Genomic DNA, 19,192 nt, shown 5'->3' with positions numbered 1-19,192 from the left:
AGATAGATGGATGGATGGATGGATGGATGGATGGATGGATGGATAGATAGATAGATAGATAGCTATAGATAGATAGCTATAGATAGATAGATCGATAGATAGATAGATAGATGGATGGATAGATAGATAGATAGATAGATAGACAAACAACTAAAAGTTATTGGAAAAAAGCCCAGACAAAACAAAAAGAAAAAGAAAAACAAGAAAGAAAAAAGAAACCACTGGAGATGAAAGTGGCCACCTGCGAGATGAATGAATCGCTACCTTAAAATGTATTACAAAGTTCTATCTGATATTTTTGGCCGTTTTTCGAGGTACTAAGACCATGAGGTCAGAAACCAATAAATGTTTTATCTGCTCTATCAAAATGGTAAGATTATTCGGAGTCGTTGTCACTATACTCAAAGAATTGCATTTGAAATACGAAGTAAAAAAACAAACAAACTAGCACGAACTGAGAAAAACGGGTTGAAAGTTTCAACACACATTATCTATTTTAGGCTCGTACTATGGCCTCTAGCACACCAAATTTTAGAATTGTACCAAAGATCCCAAGTATTGCAGGATAAACCACACCTCTTTTTGAGCAACCAAAATTAGTAGAAAGGTGTCATCAAGATGGTTGGCGGCGCCACCTAAGAATTTGCGCGGACTTTGCGAACAACTGACCATGGAAGTGTAGGAAATAATATATAATAATACCAGGGTAACCTTGTTACTTCGTTTTCAATGCAGTTTCAGGCCCAAAATAATTGCATAGTTTTATTTTATTTTCTACCTAATGATGAATGATGCAACAAGGGGAGGGGTTGTGGGCCTAATAAAGTTTTAAATTAATTATTCATAATATTGTTAGATCCCGATTTATCGACGCCAGTGCTCGGTGACCTTTCATGCCACTGCTCAGTGACCTTTCATGCCACTGCTCAGTGACCTGTCATATATGATAGAGTGACTAGAGTGAACAGTATGACGGAGGACTTGAGCATGTATTAAATTCCATTCAACGGTGGCTCCTCAGAAATATTCCAGAGTTTGTAGGGCCTACATGTCGGGCACATAGAACTATTACACATGTTTATTCGATATGTGAGGCAGCGTGGTGGAATCAGGCTCTCGTCAATTTTTGGGCATGTAGAGTTATCGGTATCATCTTAAAGCTTGTTCACTTGTCTTTATTTGAATGGAAAAAATATCTTTTATCTTGAATGCTAGTCGAGATATTTGCGAATGATGGAGGTGGGGGTCACCTGTTTTCAGAGGTAAAATTAGTGAGAAAATGGCCGTCAAAGATTGGTTATTTTCTTAGCTTAAGAGTCCGTGGTAACTGAAATTTTACATTTGTTGTGCCTTTAATCAACGTTTTTAAGAAAAATCTACACAGAAATGAGTTTTTTAAAGGGCATGAAAGGTGTTAAGCCAATAAACAAAAATTTGACAAAAATTCACAAGCCTGCAGAAAAATGAAAGTTTCTTCACTTTGATTATTTTGACGAGAGCCTGATTCCACCACGCTGCATCACATATAGATCTACTGAGCTCCGCGAATTTTCTGAAGACTTGTGAGCACACACTTTCAAAGTGTCTGCTGTCGTGCAGTACACCAAAAGTTACTCAGACTACTAAGTACTTTGACAAATTGTTGACTTAGATCGCGTTTGGTCTTCAGGGCGATCGTTTTCGACATTAATTAACTTAAGTTGACCACGAGAGGCTACTGTGTCGTGGATTAGTTGATAAGAACTCATCTATCTGTATTGAACGTAAAGCTGTATTTATAATATGTGAGGCAGCGAGGTGGAATCAGGCTCTCGTCAAAATAATCAAAGTGAAGAAACTTGCATTTTTCCGCAGGTTTGTGAATTTTTCTCAAATTTTGTTTTTTTGGCTCAACACCTTTCATGCCCATTAAAGAACTCATTTCTGGGAGGATTTTTCTGAAAAACGTTGATTAAAGGCACAAAAATGTAAATTTTCAGTTACCACGGACTCTTAAGCTTAGGAAATAACAAATCTTTGGCGGCCATTTTCTCACCAATTTTACCTCTGAAAACAGGTGACCCCCATCTCCTTCTTTCACAAATATCTCGACTTGTATTCTAGATAAATGGATATTTTTTCATCAAAAAAAATGACAAGTGAACAAGCTTTAAGATGATACCAATAACTCTACATGCCCAAAAATTGACGAGAGCCTGATTCCACCACGCTGTCTCACATTTATATCATAATCATTGAGCTGACCACCCCGTCAAGTCGCAGAAATAACATTGTTTTTCAAACTAAAACGTTGCTACTTTTCTTCTAGATAGAAGAACGAAAGCTCCAAAATAGCGACAGTAGCGACACCTGAGACTTTGTGAGGACGAGAACGCTGTGTCAGTGGAGCTAAGTTCACCGTCTTTTGGCGTACAGGATCTTTGGTTGTACAAGTACTTTAAAACAGTACAAACCATTCACAAATAGAGTAATTAATAATCACTTTGCAGATTTTGAAAACAAGAAAAACCGGGTGAAATTACGTGTAAAAAGTATGGAATGTAAACGTAACACTTTCGAAGGAGAAAGAAATAAAGCGTATGTCAGAAATAAATCACAACATAACATTACTTGTAGACCTAATTTCAGTAAATGACAAAAGAAAAATATAAATCGGAAGATGTCGGGGAACCCCTAGGAATAAATAAAACTCGCACTCGCTTCAGGTGACTCTAATGTCTATTTTGGCTTCTACTTCTACACGTCGCTTAAAACTTTGACAACGCATTCCCAATTTTGGCAGAAAGCATCAAACACACACACACACACTCTCTCTCTCTCTCTCTCTCTCTCTCCCCCCCACATACGTTGCTAACAAGATTCCTTATAAACAACCATGGGCCTGCATTGCATAGGTATGAGACTCTTTGAAGGACAACACCACCCGTATCAAAGTTTAACTTGTAGTTGATAAATTTCATTAAAGGAAGGTCACAAAGTGTTCTTGACGCGTTTTCTTTTTTTAAATACACACACATAATATAATATCTTATCGCTGAACTTGTAATCCTACCTGTGTGCGTTTGTTTATCACAAGCAAACAGATACGTGAGGCAGCGTGGTCGAATCAGGCTCTCGTCAAAATAATCAAAGTGAAGAAACTTGCTTTTTTCTGTTGGTTTGTGAATTTTAATCAAATTTTTGTTCTTTTGCAAAACACCTTTCATGCCCATTAAAGAACTCATTTCTGTGTGGATTTTTCTGAAAAACGTTGATTAAAGGCACAAAAAATGGAAATTTTCAGTTACCACGGACTATTAAGATAAGGTAATAACTAATCTTTGGCGGTCATTTTCTCACTAATTTTACCTCTGAAAACAGGTGACCCCCCACCTCCTTCAATCGCTAATATCTCGACTTGTATTCAAGATACATGGATATTTTTTTCATCCCAATAAACACAAGTGAACAACCTTTAAGACTATACCAATAAGTCTACATGCCCAAAAATTGACAAGAGCCTGATTCCTCCATGCTGCCTCACATACACTTCATGAGGGTCGTTTATTTAAAATGTTTATCATTCTCTTTTTGAAATCTATTGTTTTAACAGGTGAAGAGTATGCACGTAACCATTCTCATACATCCACTCATACACAAGCATACAGGCATGCACACACACACACACACACACACACACACACACACACACACACACACACACACACACACACACAGACACACACACAGACACACACACGCGCGCGCGCGCGCGTGCGCGCACGCAATATCTCGGTCATCTTTCCACTTATAAAAAAAAAAAAAACTACCAAAGGGACATCAAATGTGTCAATATGAAGAAAATCATCGTGCAAGTTCGAGAAACATTAAGTTCTGAAAAGTTTAGCCAAAACTGAGAAAAATACAAAACTTTACTTCTTAAAATCAGTCAGCTGCAGGAGCGGGATCGGCCAGTTCTGGAAGAAGGTCAGGAATTGTAAAATAACAACAGTCACATCAGATGGATGTCTCACCGTGCTGAGAAAGTTTTTGGAGACGTTTGGAGAGGAGAAGGGGTTGTGGTATTGAGAAGCTTTTGTTCCAGTTGGGTGGGGCTACATCCCACTCACCAAAAGTTGCCCTTGTGTCGTGCAAGAAGAGTTTGTGAAAGTCTTGTAAACCGAAAGTTTACAAATGAATTGTGACATTCTTCTTCTGACTTGAACTCCATCAATTATTTCCTTATCTATTCTTTTAAAAAGGGTCTACGGGAACAACCCATAAATAATTGAACAGTTGGAACTCAATGTTGAGCAGAATGTCCAAAGAATCGTCATAGAAATGTGCCCCAAGTGTAATCAAAATTTCCTGCGGCGTGTTTAAGCTTGTGTAGAGAGAATGGTCAACACCCGAATTGTACAATTTATATAGCCATTACCTTCCTTGAGTTATTTAGAAACATCGATTATAGATAAATATGTGAGACCTGCTGACAAAATGAGTTACTTCTCGCAATCCTCAAATGGAGATATTGGCCAAAAATCGACACTATGGTTAATTTTTTAGATTTCTTTAGATGTCATATTTTTAAAGTATAACATGCCCTGTATGATTTCATACTTATAAATAGTAATAACTTCACCTATAAACGTGATGTATGTCATTCCATGGGAATAGAATTTGGAGAAGCTACTTATTTTGTCAGCAGGCTTCACATATGTTCCTCAAAGCACAAATACAATAAAAAGGGTGAATTTCAAGAAGTTGCGTTTTTGCGTTTCACTTGGTTTTGGTAGAACTTTTTTAAAAATTTGAATATCCTGGAGCGGGTTGGTATATTATGTTCTTATGTTGAATTATGTTTCATTTGTTCTAAGCTTTATTGAAATTGGTCCAAAGATAGCCGAGGTATTGCTCCTTCAAAAGATAGTTTTTAGACATCCGATACCTAACGACATACTGAACTACCGGCCTACCGACCTACGTACGTACGTACGTACGTACCTACCTACCTACCTACCTATCTATCTACCGACCCAACTACCTACCTTCTTACCTACAATGTCGTTACTTACCAACTTATCCACTCCCCCCCCCCCCCACCCCAATATAAACCACCTACCAACCTACTTTTACAATGCAGTGTTATTTCTTGTCAGTTTGATAGTGTTTGAGCGCGTGAAATCCGCAGCTTGCCCTGTATGCTTCCGCGGAAGCTGAGAATGTTTCTGAGTGTTTTCAGAGGGTCTGCTGGGGTAATAATAGTTGTGAAGCGCATGGAGCATGCTCTTGAGCATGGATATGCGCTATATAAATGCAATTATTATTATTATTATTATTATTATTATTATTATTATTTTCTTTCCGTAGAAACCGCGCCGCCATCTTACGACGAAGTGAACCCCGGACAGAGCAACACCGGGTATGCACCCCCTACTGGAGACCCCTCTGGGAACCCTGCCCAGCCAGGTCCTTACGGTTACAACCCCTACCCACAACAGGGAGGGTACCTACCCCAGGGCGGGTACCCAATGCAGCCTGTTGGCCAGCCCTACCCGCCGCAGTATGTAAGTGTACACCCACCACACGCCCATGTCTTTTTTTCTGTGTATCTGTTGGCTTATTGACTTTTCTTGAAATTTAATAATCGTGTTGAGGAGGTAGGATGTGCGAGTCTCCTTGCCAGGGATGGAAAGAAAGTCTGCTATTTAAACAGTTTTCCCTTTGTCCTCGTTTTCTGTTATCTCGTCCTTGAGCAAGACACGACAATCCTAGCTTTAAAAAAATAATAACGGGGTACTGCACAGTGGCGACTAGCAATGATGTGTTTGTGAAAATGTTCTTTATTGGTGTGATATTTTGTATTTATGTATGTCGTATTTATGTATGTCGTATTTATGTGTGTATTTTTGCACGCATTCACGTATGTTTATATTCTTGCATTTATGTGTGTATGCTTGCCATTGTAACCCTAGCTTTTATGTGTGTATGCTTGCCATTGTAACCCTAGCTTCCCCGCGGGGTTCAAGGAAATGCAATTTATTATTTATTATTTATTTTATTTTTTGCCGTCGGCTTCACTCTCGAGAATATATATATATATATATATATATATATATATATATATATATATATATATATATATATATATATATATACATATATATATATATATAACACAAACACACGCACACACACACGCACACACACACGCACACACGTACACACGTACACCCTCATGACCCCCTTTTTGGTTCTCTCATGCTTGTTTCTCTTTCTACTGCTGCTCTTGGCTTATTCTCCCTGGTCTTAAGGTATATAAAATCAGATACCTGGCCTTCTCGAATAAGAGCGAAAAGTCTCCGGGGTCCTGTGTACAAGACCCCTTGGTGGTCCTAAATTCGACATGAGTACTCTTCGGTGGCCACCATGCAGAGCTCAAAGTTAATTCCTACCAAAATACTTTGGTCGATATGAAAAAAAAAAAAAGTAGAATACCTTCGAAATCGGAGTGTGGCTGTCTTACACTTAAAGTAGATGGGCTCTACGCTGTAGGGCAAACAATCATATCTTACTCATACAAATCAGTTGCACTGTAGTTTGCAGAACCAGCAGTTAAACTACCCCTGAGATCTAGCAAAAACAACGAAAAGGAGAAGGAGAGGGGGCTCTCGTGGAGTAATTGTTACGGGTGTTCGCCTCTCTTGCGATAGGTCCCGATTTTGAAACCTGACAGCGACGGAAAATTTCCTTCTCTGAAATGATTTCCTTTCACCTCATTTCCTGTAATTCTTTAACAATGTTCTGTCGTCTTCTTTTTTTCTCCACTTTTTGCCCTAAAAATTCCTACCAGACTGAAAATGTTGAATGTGTCCACCGCCCTCTTGTGACCTTATGCAGTTGCGATCGCCGTAAAACACTTATTATCAAAACCACAAAAAAAGAAGAAGAAGAAGAAGAAGAAGATAATCATATTATTATTTTGTTTGTTAAGCCCTCGTGCACTTCTCAGGAACACAAGCATATCCCCAAAATGTCCCTCAGAAGAACTTCAAGTGATGAAGTTCTTTCAAAACTAAAAATTTGATTGGTTCGATAAAATTAAGTGGTCCAACTGCACTTTTGGTAGTTTCGATGGAAAAGGGATTTTCAGTTTCCCGGAAAAAAAATAAAAAATTATGAGCTTTATTTCAGTTAAAAGAAATTTTTCAAGATAACCGCTAGGGATGTAAAATTTAGATATGTTCGGCCCAGATGTGTAAAAGAGCTTTGTTCCCTTGAAGTGATAAGAAATTTTGACCCAACTCAGTCAGACCTCTTTTATTCTCAAGGGCATGATTCGATTTGACTCGCCGAAACGTAGCAACTGTTTTAAATTCCACTGTTCCCAAAGAGAGGATGCCCATTGGTTAATTGGACCCGATCTGTAATCTGTTTAATAATCAGGTTCAAGCGGGTAACGGCGTTGGTGAATGCATTCTATTTAAAACAGATCTCTGCTTTGCTTAATCGTATTTGAAACCCCGAAAGGCCACTGGGTCATTGGAATCTATTGCTTTTAACGTGCAAATAAAAGATCGGAACCCAACAATGTCACGTGACATGTAGTTGGCCTTGTGATTGGTTGTTGGTCCCGATTTTCAAAGTGGCCTAGAAAATCAAACGGTCTTAATCTTAGAAGAACTGACGTCTGTGGGGTAGTGGATAGTCGTTTTTCTGTCGAACGCAGGAGACGGGAGTTTGATTCCTGCGCGGGGAGACACATTCATGTATCTCGGTCTTTCTGCTGGGACGTAGAATCCCTCTCAGCACTGAAAAATGGTGAAATGGTATGGGTTTAACGCCCCTATCAACACTATTAGGTTATTTAAGGGGCGGGACCTCCTAGTTTAACGTCCGTCTCCGGTAGGACCGTCCTAGCACTAGTTGGCCCTAACAGGCAGAGTTGGAAGCCAGCCCCCTAAATAATCTAAATTGAGTAGATTTGAGTGTAGGGGGGACACTTACATTGTAAAAGAATACATTTTTGAAAGATCTGTTCAAATTGTGCCAAAATGGTAGCTTGTGCTCCTATGTGGAGGCAAATCTGGCAGCTTTCAAACGTATCAATTAATCAGACTATCAAACAAGAATCTAAAGAAGCTTTCTGAAGTATGCCCAGGGTATGAATAACCTCTGTGGACACTTCTCACCAGGGCATGCAGGGCCAGAACAACGCAACAGTGGTCACTCACCAGCCGATGATGACCACACAGCAGATGGTTCACCAAGTGCCGGACCAAATGAGCCTAGCAATCTTCGCCACCCTCTGCTGCTTCTGGCCTGTAGGTATTGTGGCCATCATGAGAGCTTCGGAGGTAAGCAAGGTCAATTCGTTTGTTTGTTGTTTGTTTGTTTGTTTGTTTGTTTGTTTGTTTGTTTGTTTGTTTGTTGGAGAAAAGAGATGCACACAGACACGATAACGGTCGTTAAGTGTTTGAGGAAAAGGGAGGGGGGGGGGGGAGTAAAACTGACGCACATAATCTATCCACAAAGACAACAATAAGGAGTAGGACCTACCAGTCGATTCTGTATAACTACAAAGTTATATCTGCTCAGTGCTTAGTTTTGAGAATTTTAAGTTAAAAATGTTGAGATTCACTGCATGTCCAGCTTTTTCGAATGTAATTCTTCGAATATCTTGATGATGACTGCGAATCATCTTACGATTATGATAGAGCTGGAAGAACATTTGTGAGGCAGCGTGGTGGAATCAGGCTCTCGTAAATTTTGGGCACAAAGAGTTATTGGTATCATCTTAAAGCTTCTTCACTTGTCTTTGATTGGATGAAAAAATATCCGTTTATCTTAAATACAAGTCGAGATATTTGAGAATGAAGGAGGTGGGGGTCACCTATTTTTAGGGGTATTTTAGGGGTAAAATTAATAAGAAAATGGCCGCCAAAGATTAGTTATTTTCTTAGCTTAAGAGTCCGTGGTAACTGAAAATTCACATCTTTTGTGCGTTTAATCAACGTTTTTCAGTAAAATCCACACAGGAATGAGTTCTTTAATGGCCGTAAAAGGTGTTGAGCCCAAAAACAAAAATTTGATAAAAATTCACAAACCTGCGGAAAAATGCAAGTTTCTTCACTTTGATTATTTTGACGAGAGCCTAATTCCACCACGCTGCCTCACATTTGATTTCTGACTTCATGGTCAAAACGGCCAAAAATGTCAGATAGGACTTTCTTATTCTAAAGTAGCGCAGTGGTACCCTCGGACGACTTGCTAAGTCATGTCTGGCCACTGGGAGATAATAAAAAAAGGAACGCAACTGCCCCGCTAGTCGGGTGCCATGCGTATGGATGACACAACTCATTGTCAACAAAGTGTCTACTTCTCTAGCATTTATTTTGTATTCAGTTCGCTCCTATCTTTTCTATTGTTTTGATTGGGTTTAGAGGTGCACATCAAGCTGAGGGAGGGGAGAGAGGAGAGAGAAAGACGGACAGAAACAACAGAGAGAAAGAAAAGTAGAGCCTACTAAAGTCACCCTCCAAAACCAATCACCGTTTCTATCTGTTGACCGAATCTATCTATCTATCTATCTATCTATCTATCTATCTATCTATCTATCTATCTATCTATCTATCTATCTATCTATCTATCTATCTATCTTATCTATCTATCTATCTATCTATCTATCTATCTATCTGTCTGTCTGTCTGTCTGTCTGTCTGTCTGTCTGTCTGTCTGTCTGTCTGTCTGTCTGTCTGTCTGTCTGTCTATATCTATCTATTTATCTATATCTATCTATCTATTTATCTATATATATCTATCTCCACAGTCCCGGGCAGCCCTGAACCGCAACGACCTGCTGGCCGCACGGACTCTCTCTGAAGACGCCCGCCGCCTCTCCCTCATCTCGATGGTCATCGGAATTGTCGTCTTGGTCGTCATCGTCGTTGTTGTTGTCGTGGTGGTCACCCAGAGTCCCAACTATTACTACGGCTACTGATTGATCACGTCACTACATGTAGGCACGATGAAAGATTACCGACTCCCTCCTCCCCCCCCCTTCCCCCGAACGCCCCACCCACCCACATTATACCAACCGACACAAATTGCCGAACCCTGAGAAGAAAATCAGATCCAGCCCTCCTACCCCTCCCCCTCTCACCTGTGCCCTCTTTCCCAGAAGAATATTGAGGGACGAAAACAAGACCAATCAACCCTAAAATAAATCATTCTAGACTTCCTTTGCCCCCTTGCACACCATTTCACACCTCGGTCGCCTCTGAAGTATGACGTCTTGTGCTGTGAAAAGAGACAAACTGGCGAGAACTGTGCAAAAAGTGGAAACTTTCCTTGTATTAAGTTTTTGGCCTGTCTTGGCGGATTGTATACCTATGAACAAAGTGCTGTAATTGTTAAGCCGGCTAATCTAAGCTGTTGTTTTTATCGTGTTTCTTTCCATTCCATAATTTGTATCTATTGTATTTGTGTTTGGAATTGTTGGTTTGGTGTGTATGTGTGAGAGTGTGTATGTGTCGTTTTGTTTTTGTTTGCTTTTTTTGTTTTTGTTAGTTTGTTTGTCTGTTTGTTTGTTTGTGTTTTCTATTTGGGAGAGGGGGGGGGGTATTTTAGCCATAATGTTACTATTGTGCAGTGTACCGTTGTAGCGAAGAACATCAATGGAGGGCATGACAAAGAACTATTTGTACCATTACCACAACCACCACCACCAACAACAACAGCAGCAGCAACTACAACAACAACAATAACAACAACGGTTCCCTCTTCCTGTTTGATTATTACGTGTCTCCAGAAAGAAGAGACTTAAAGATATGGTTATTTTTGTTACTGTTTGTAAATAAAGGCACAGTTATTTTTGTGAGTATCTGTAAATAAAAGCATATATATTTTTGTGAGTGTCTTTTAATTAAAAAAAACACCCAAAACAACAACAACAACAAAAGTGTACTGTTTTGACAGTTGTGTGAGGGTTTGTTTAATTTTAGTAAGGTTTTACGGCGTTCTAAACTGTATAAGGTCATATGAGCGCCAAGGGGTGGATGTCAACAGAGAAGCCCTTACAGTGAATCGGGCTTACTCTGCTCACCTCTCTAGCTTCAACAGTACAAAGTCTGTTTCGACTATCAAGGCACCCCGGAAATAGCGGGTCACAAGAGTATGACAAACATATAAAAGAAGTTGAGGAAAAAATGACGATAGTAAAGGTTAGGAAATAAAAAGCAGCAGTTCCCTGTTGCAGTTGAAGCACAATTGATTATGAACACGACATTGATGTATCAGCTCATTTACTATTTACAAATTCTACTGTGTATAAGAACATATTATGGTTCCCCCCCCCCCTTTTGGGAATGACCTAAAGACACTTCAGTCAGTAGCACCGTGCCGGGGGGTGGAGGCCAGTGTGTGTTCTTTGTTAATGTTTGATAAGGAAATTGTGATCCATTAACCTTATAGATTATCCGGATCTTGCCCAGCTGGCCCTGACTGTGTGGTATTGTCTTGCCTTCTTTCTCTGTTCCTTCCTCCTTACCATCATCTCTGGATTGAATACTCCTAGCTTATTGGAAGCACTATTATTCACATCAGACGAAAAAATGGACAGAGGAATTCTTTCTTCTTCTTCTTCCTTGCGCTCCCACGCTAGATCTCAGGGGTAGTCAACTACTGGTTCTTCAACCTACTTCGTGTACGGCCCCTTGCCTTCAGTCAACCAAATCCGATTTTGAAGGTACCCTAAATGTTTCTATAAACATTGTTCCCCCAGCCTGACTCGGCCCAGTGACAGAAATATGCAATGTGTAAGACCCATGATAAGTGATATGTGCACAACCAGTACCTTTTCATTATGGAAATGAGTATATAAACACTGAATAAACTTACTTACATCTTAAATCTTTTTATTTGTACTAGAGAATGTCCAGTTTTGTTAGCAATTTTGAACTTTGCCAGGTAGCGACCGAAGCCTAGAATCTACTCCTATACTATAGATTGTAGGACCATCATACTAATGGATCTTTAACATGAGCAACTTGCACACGGAACCTCCGAGATTTTCTTTGTTATCCGAGAAGGCTAGGTGTTAGATCATACTTACTCTGAGATCAGGGGTGTGGCTGAAAGATAGCAGTGAGAATGAACCAGGAGAACAGTAAAAAGAGTCAAGAGTAAAGGGAAGTGGAGAGTCAAGAGTAAAGGGGAGTGGAGAGTCAAGAGTAAAGGGGAGTGGAGAGTCAAGAGTAAAGGGGAGTGGAGAGTCAAGAGTAAAGGGGAGTGGAGAGTCAAGAGTAAAGGGGAGTGGAGAGTCAAGAGTAAAGGGGAGTGGAGAGTCAAGAGTAAAGGGAGTGGAGAGTCAAGAGTAAAGGGGAGTGGAGAGTCAAGAGTAAAGGGGAGTGGAGAGTCAAGAGTAAAGGGGAGTGGAGAGTCAAGAGGAGGCCGGAGGTTGGGGTGTGGAGAGGGTGTGTGGAGAGGGTGTGTGGAGAGGGTGTGAGGAGAAAGTGGAGATGGAAGCAGATGACACAGCCGGACTGGAAAGGGGGAAGAAAGGAGAACATTTCAAAGAAGAACATTTTTCGTCGCTGTCAGGATACGAACCCGAGACTTACTGAATGAGAGAAAAATACTGAAACTCTAGAGCCCCCCCCCCCCCCCTTTACAGAGAAATCGAGACACCAGTACATAAGGCATATGTGAGGCAGCGCGGTGGAATCAGGCTCTCGTCAATTTTTGGGCATGTAGAGTTATTGGTATCATCTTAAAGCTTGTTCACTTGTCTTTATTTGAATGAAAAAAGTAGCCATTTATCTTGAATGTAAGTCGAGATATTTGCGAAAGAAGAAGGTGGGGGTCATCTGTTTTCAGAGGTAAAATTAGTGAGAAAATGGCCGCCAAAGGTTAGCTATTTCCTTCGCTTCAGAGTCCGTGGTAACTGAAAATTTACATTTTCTGTGCCTTTAATCAACGTTTTTCAGAAAAATCCACACAAAAATGAGTTGTTTAATTAGCATGAAAGGTGTTCAGCCAAAAAACAAAAATTTGATTAAAATTCACAAACCTACGGAAAAATGCAAGTTTCTTCACTTTGATTCTTTTGACGAGAGCCTGATTCCACCACGCTGCCTCGCAAATGTGGTCACCTACCTGCGAGTACACAAACTATCAACTGGTTACCAGTGCCAAACAGGGACTCCTCGTGACACTGTTTCTAAAAATAGAACTATGACTATTGTGAACAAGAAACACTTTATACAGATAGACACTCGTAATGTGTTTCAACATAACTGTCCCAACTTAAGAATTGGCTGTATTAACACCCAGTCGTGCTGCAACAAAACAAACATTGTAAGAGACGTAATTGAAGAAATGAACATCGACTTGTTGTGCATCACAGAAACTTGGCTTCGAACAGAAGGCGATGAATCTATCATAGCCGACATTCTACCACCCGGCTTTGAACTTAAATCTTTTTCGTGCGGCTCACGTGATGGCGGAATTGCTTTTATTCATCAGCGAGGTTTTCCAGTAAAGTTCGTCTGCGATGGTCCATCGTATCGAACATTTGAATCAGCCACTGCTTTCATCCGATAAAAGCAACTTACCTTCCGCGTGATATGTATCTATCGACCGCCACCTAACAAGAAACATAAATTTACAAATAAAGAATTCTTCATAGAATTCCAAGATCTACTCTTTCAACTAGAGCAAGCTGCCTCCCCCTTTTTACATCGTAGGGGATTTCAACTTTCACTTTGATGTTCCATCTGTACCAGACACCAAACGCCTTGTTTCAATTCTTGACCATCACAATCTAAAGCAACTAATCAAAGAGCCGTCACATCGTAGTGGTCACATTTTAGACCTACTAATTACCAACACAGCTGACCCACATTTTCTTACACATCAGGTTCTAGATAAGGTTATCCTCATGATTTATTGATTGAATGATTTATATAGGCCCTATTGGTGTATTTTAAAAGAATATTAATTATATATTTATTTGATTATCTATTTCTTGGGGGAGGGGGGGGGGGGGGTAATTTGCAAGCAAAAAGAGACGCAAAACTCAACTCAATTTTTATCTAGAAATGTGACTTCAACTCAACCCTTTGTTTTTAGTGCGCTAACTTACTGAAACATATCGTGTACTGCAAGCTACGATGGTACACCTTCCATCCGGTCCTGATTTGAAATCGTAACGAGTTATTCTTGAAGCTGGTAGTATATCGTGCTGGTTAAAAAAGTTTCTTTCTTTTGGGATCAGCACCGATGGAGTCAGTCAAAGTCATCAATGTATTCACGATGACATAAACCAGTAAAACTTAGAGGTGTCATCCCTGACTCAAAGGTTGACGTGTAATGGCCCTCCGGTTTGGGAAATTTTGGTTTGTGTTCTTAAGTTTCAGTTTCACTCTCCGTGATTCAGATCAATTGAAATTATTGCACTTCAGGTCATAGGTGTGAGACATTTCTTATTGATATCATCTTTAATAGCTTCGCAAAGTTAGTTCATCTTTTCTTCGAGAAATAAAAAACAAACAAACAGTTAGGCTGTACAAGTATCGTATCTCGTCAGAAGGATGTCACGTTTTAAAGAAGTAGGACGTTATGTAAGAAAGTTTTATTTTAAAGGCGAGCACGTATGAAAACAAAAGCAACCCTTTCCCTTAAAAACACACAAGGGCAGCACCCAATGAAGGGAGAGAACTGATTGTTATTGTCAGTCCAATAAGCTCATTGTGGATTACATCCCTTGCCTCAGATGTACCAACACGACATTCTGAAGTCTTTCTTCGGACACACAATGCGTAAAGAAGCATTAGAGAATATTGCAACAACAGGCAAGTTTGATGGAAAGAGAGACAGAGGCAGACAGAGGGAAAAGATACTAGACAAGATGACAACATGGCTAGGAGCAGCAAGAACAACAGACACCATTGCTGCAGCGCAAGACAGAGTGAAGTGGAGGTCCATGATCGCCCACGCCAGTCGGCAAGGCACCGGATGATGATGATGATTCTAAAGTCACACCACTGCATGACCTCTTCGGCTAAGACTCACAATGACCTCCAGCAGAGTGTCAGTGACATGGGGTTTAAACACCCGAAACCTAGCTAAAATAAAGTACACAAATAAAACCCAAAACAAAACAAGCAAACAAAACAACCCCCCCCCCCCCCTCCAAAAAAAAACAACCAAAAAAAACCCCCAGGAGGCTGCACTGTGGTGCACAGGAATATCATATTATAATTTGTAAAATTGTCCGCATTGGTGTCATATTGTGAATTTGGTTCTGCCTGTATTTGTAATTTGTGTTTAAGTATGCATTATATTGTTGCATATTAATTGCTTTTGTAGCCAAGATTTCCAAACGGAAGTAAGATAGTGTAATGTATTCCTCACCTTATTATTTTAATAAAACCATGTCGTACAAAATAACCTGCTTCAACCCTGCTCATTGTTATGGTTTTTTTTTTGTTTTTTGTTTTTTTGTTTTTTGTTTTTGTGCATGCTATCATCGTCATCCAGTGCCAGATCTGCGACAGACATCGGCGATCATGATTTTCCATTTGCTCGGATGCTCTCAGAAAAGCTACGTTTCCCTGATCTTTCCATGTTACCCATTTGTTTAGGTTCCCTAAGTATGTTGTTCTGGGCCTACCCCTGCCTCGTTTGCCCTCAATTTTGCCAGTGAGAGCTACATGTTCAAGACCCGTATGTCTATTTATATGTCCCAAAAACTGCATTTGTTGTTTCCTGGTTGTTTTTTACATTGAGCGTGCTATATGGCTTTTAAGAAGAACAAACAAACATTTTGTTGTTTTTTTCTTTCTTTTGTATGGTATGCTAAAGTGTTAACTCCCCCACCATGCCTGTCAGGTCCAACCCAGGCTGAGAAGAATACAACCCATCCCAGCAGACAGACCGAGATAGCCTACTCGATTAAGCCTACAACAATAAAAATCCCCACAAAAAGGATTGAACTTGGGCCTCTTACATGCAACAGCTAACTGAAAATCGTCGTTGTCGTACGCGATACACTAAACAACCTACATACTAATGCACATTATTACTCCAACAGGACGCAGGCTCCTACACACACCTACAGACTTACAAAGCCTGCTCTACTCTGGCGTTGACCAGACGATAAGGGCATGTGGTTACTTGAGGGAGGCATTGCGCTGCCAAGAGCGAAATGCTAGCACCTAAAGGGATTTGAAAACAACAACAACAACAACAACACGCCAACAGGAGGTGCTGACAAACACCATAATACATGTCTATACTTACTTTACTTTTCCGATCCAGCGCCCATTTGGGTTCTAGACCTTCGGTCTGTCGATATGGCAAAGAATTTACAGGTTAATACATGTCTATAAACAACAGAGAACATCCGAGCAAAGGAATGAATGGAAAACCATGATCGCCGATGTCTGTCGAGGGTCTGGCACTGGATGATGATGACGATGATAAACAAAAGAAGAATGCTGTGGCTTGACCTCATAGATGTAGCACAACTCAAAAACTCGAGAATTCCCCCACCAGGCTGCGTTTGGGAAAATACTCGATGGGAAAAGAGGCAGGGGACGACTAAAGATGGTGGCGTCGGTAGCCTAGTGGTGAGACTACCGGACTTGTAATCGTGAGATTGCGGGTTCGTGGGTTCGAGCCTCAGCTCGGTCCAACGTTGTGTCCTTGGGAAAGGTACTTTACACGAACTTCCCACTTGGCTTGGTCATATTGGAGACGGACGTTAAACTAGGAGGTCCCGCCCCTTAAATAACCTAATAGTGTTGATAGGAGCGTTAAACCAGTACCATTTCACCAATTTTTTGTCACCAACTAAAGATGAACTAAAGACAGACAATAGCGAGAGACATGTGACGTCACACAGGCAACCAAGAGCGGCAAATTTTGCCAACTTGCAAGACGTACAGGGTACGGCACACAGCCAACAATTACGCTTTTTCTTGTAGTTTGTAGGCCTACGCCATAATAATACGGCAACGAAAGACAGGACAAAAAAAATGGATAGATGTCCCCGCCTCAGTTGCTGACTAACAGATTGTCCCCGTCATCTTTCTTTTGATTGCCCTTTGCGTCTCGTGGGATTTTTGGTGGAGTCTCGAGTCTCGAGTCTTATTTTTTGTGCTTTCTAAACCACGTTGCAATAGTAATAATTATAATAATGAGAAAGATGAGAATAATAATAATAATAATAATAATAATAATAATAATAATAATAATAATAATAATAATAATAATAATAATATTTTTATAATAATAATAATAACAATAATAATGATAATGATAATGATGATTTTTTCTGTTTCCTTAATGGACCTGACGGACTCCACGAAGAAATCTTCGAGCGAGAGCGAGGCTCTTTTTCGGCTCCATTGTCAATATGCTTAGCGGCACCTCCACTCGTCCAAATAACTCCATTCGAATTGCCATTGTTCCTGGACATTCAAACATATGTTTGATATCCTCCTTTTCATGGCCGCATCTTCGGCAACGTGGGCTGAGCTCTTCATTAACAAAGTTCTTATACCCTCTCATGCTCCAATGATGGTCCGACCGCAGTCTCGTTAGCTCAACCTGGTCCCTGCGACATGTGGTATTTTGTTCCCGCTTATAGGAGTACCCAGAATACACATCTTCCAGGTGCTGGTACTTAGTTCTACATGATGGGTCTCTGATTTCCCTCTTGATCATTGGAAAGACTCCTCTGTATGTCGTTGGTCGTCTGTCTCCTTCAATCTCTCTGGCTTCATTAGTAGCTTGGTCTGCTGCTTCATTTCCTTCGATTCCAATATGGCTTGGAATCCACAGGAATTTTATTGTGGCTGTGGCTTCACTGAACTTGCAGTGAAAATCATTTATGTCTGAGCTGTTGCCTAACAGTCCCTTGCAGAGGCACTGACTGTCAGTCAAGATCAACACATTGGTTCTACTGTGGCAATTGTCAACAATCCATTGTGCAGCAGACATCAGTGTCTGGCATTCCTCGTCACAAGATGATGTAAGGAATGCACCTTTAGTTTAAATTTATATTTGTGGTGGATCATCATTCATTATCACTACTGCTGCTGCTCCCCCTTCGCGGTATCCTGCAACAGCCGCTCAATCGATGAAAATTGTCACATCGGCACAAACCTCTTTGATCACATCCTCTGCAGCTTCACGTGCCTTTACAGGATCATCACCTTTACCTTTTACTCCTCTCAGTTCTGTCCTAATTTCGATTTCGCCATGGGTCTCCCATGGACAAGCTCTCGCCAAATTGATCGGCCACCGATTCTCTGCTTCAGGGGGGAGGTGGTCTGCTAGATCGGTGCCCATCCGAAACCAACTTTTCCTGCTGTTTTTAGGCTTGACTGCTTGATCAAGAGCTTTCTTTTTAGGGTAACAATCTCTTAGCCATCTCTACAGACTTGAGGCCTGTTCTTTTTGTATAAGTGGCGTAGTGCTCAGTTCTGGTCTCATAACGCAGCGCTTCTGTTGGTGTTGTTTTCAGCTGACCAGATACAAGTCGGAGGGCTTTGTTTTGTATTCTGTCCGTGGGCTTTGCACTGGTCTCACTCAGCCAAGGCTGCCACGCTAGGGCAACATAATCCATCTTGCTTTTCACAAACATCTATTATAATGATGATGATGATGATGATGATGATGATGATGATGATGATGATGATGATGATGATGAGAATAATAATAATAATAATAGAATGGACAGAAATTTCTATAAATGATAATAATGAACCCATCCAAGATATTGGTTTTGAGGAAATTTCCGTTTCGAGCGGTGCGTTCAGTATTGGTCTGGATTATTTTAAAAATTGTTGGAATTTCCTCTTCATTCAGAATACACTATCCTGACTCTCTCTCTGTCTCCCTCACTCACGACACTAATTGGCGCCACGTAAGTTTGTTTTCGTTTTTGGTGAAGTGATAATGTACCTATCTCTTACGCCCCCATCGACACGATATGTATTTAGGATGTCGTCTACTTTGCCCCTGCCTGTCACGGCTAACCTGTGCTCTGGGGTGAACACATGGAGAGGGGAAACACAGCCATCTGTGCGGACCAGTCCGACGGATATCCAACCAGATCATGATGGAAACTATAACTACTATAAGTAGACAGACTCTGGGATGGATCCTGAAGAGGGGGGGGGGAGAGCAGAGATGGACATGTTCC

General features: G+C 40.6%; 1 protein-coding gene across 1 annotated transcript; it reads left to right on the top strand.

Annotated features, from left to right (window-relative positions):
* Positions 1–5,427: 5,427 nt before the first annotated feature.
* LOC101860704 (proline-rich transmembrane protein 1) lies at positions 5,428–10,939 on the top strand (the record flags this gene model as incomplete). The annotated part of the gene is given in 3 exon segments (XM_013089661.2): positions 5,428–5,546; positions 8,175–8,336; positions 9,809–10,939. Coding segments are annotated over 3 exon segments (452 nt in total), but the record flags the coding sequence as incomplete, so codon positions are not given.
* Positions 10,940–19,192: the final 8,253 nt, after the last annotated feature.

This window comes from Aplysia californica, unplaced genomic scaffold (genome assembly GCF_000002075.1).
Source record: "Aplysia californica isolate F4 #8 unplaced genomic scaffold, AplCal3.0 scaffold01010, whole genome shotgun sequence".
In the NCBI taxonomy this organism is placed as follows: Eukaryota; Metazoa; Mollusca; class Gastropoda; order Aplysiida; family Aplysiidae; genus Aplysia; species Aplysia californica.
This window is presented reverse-complemented; position numbering and strand designations above follow the sequence as displayed.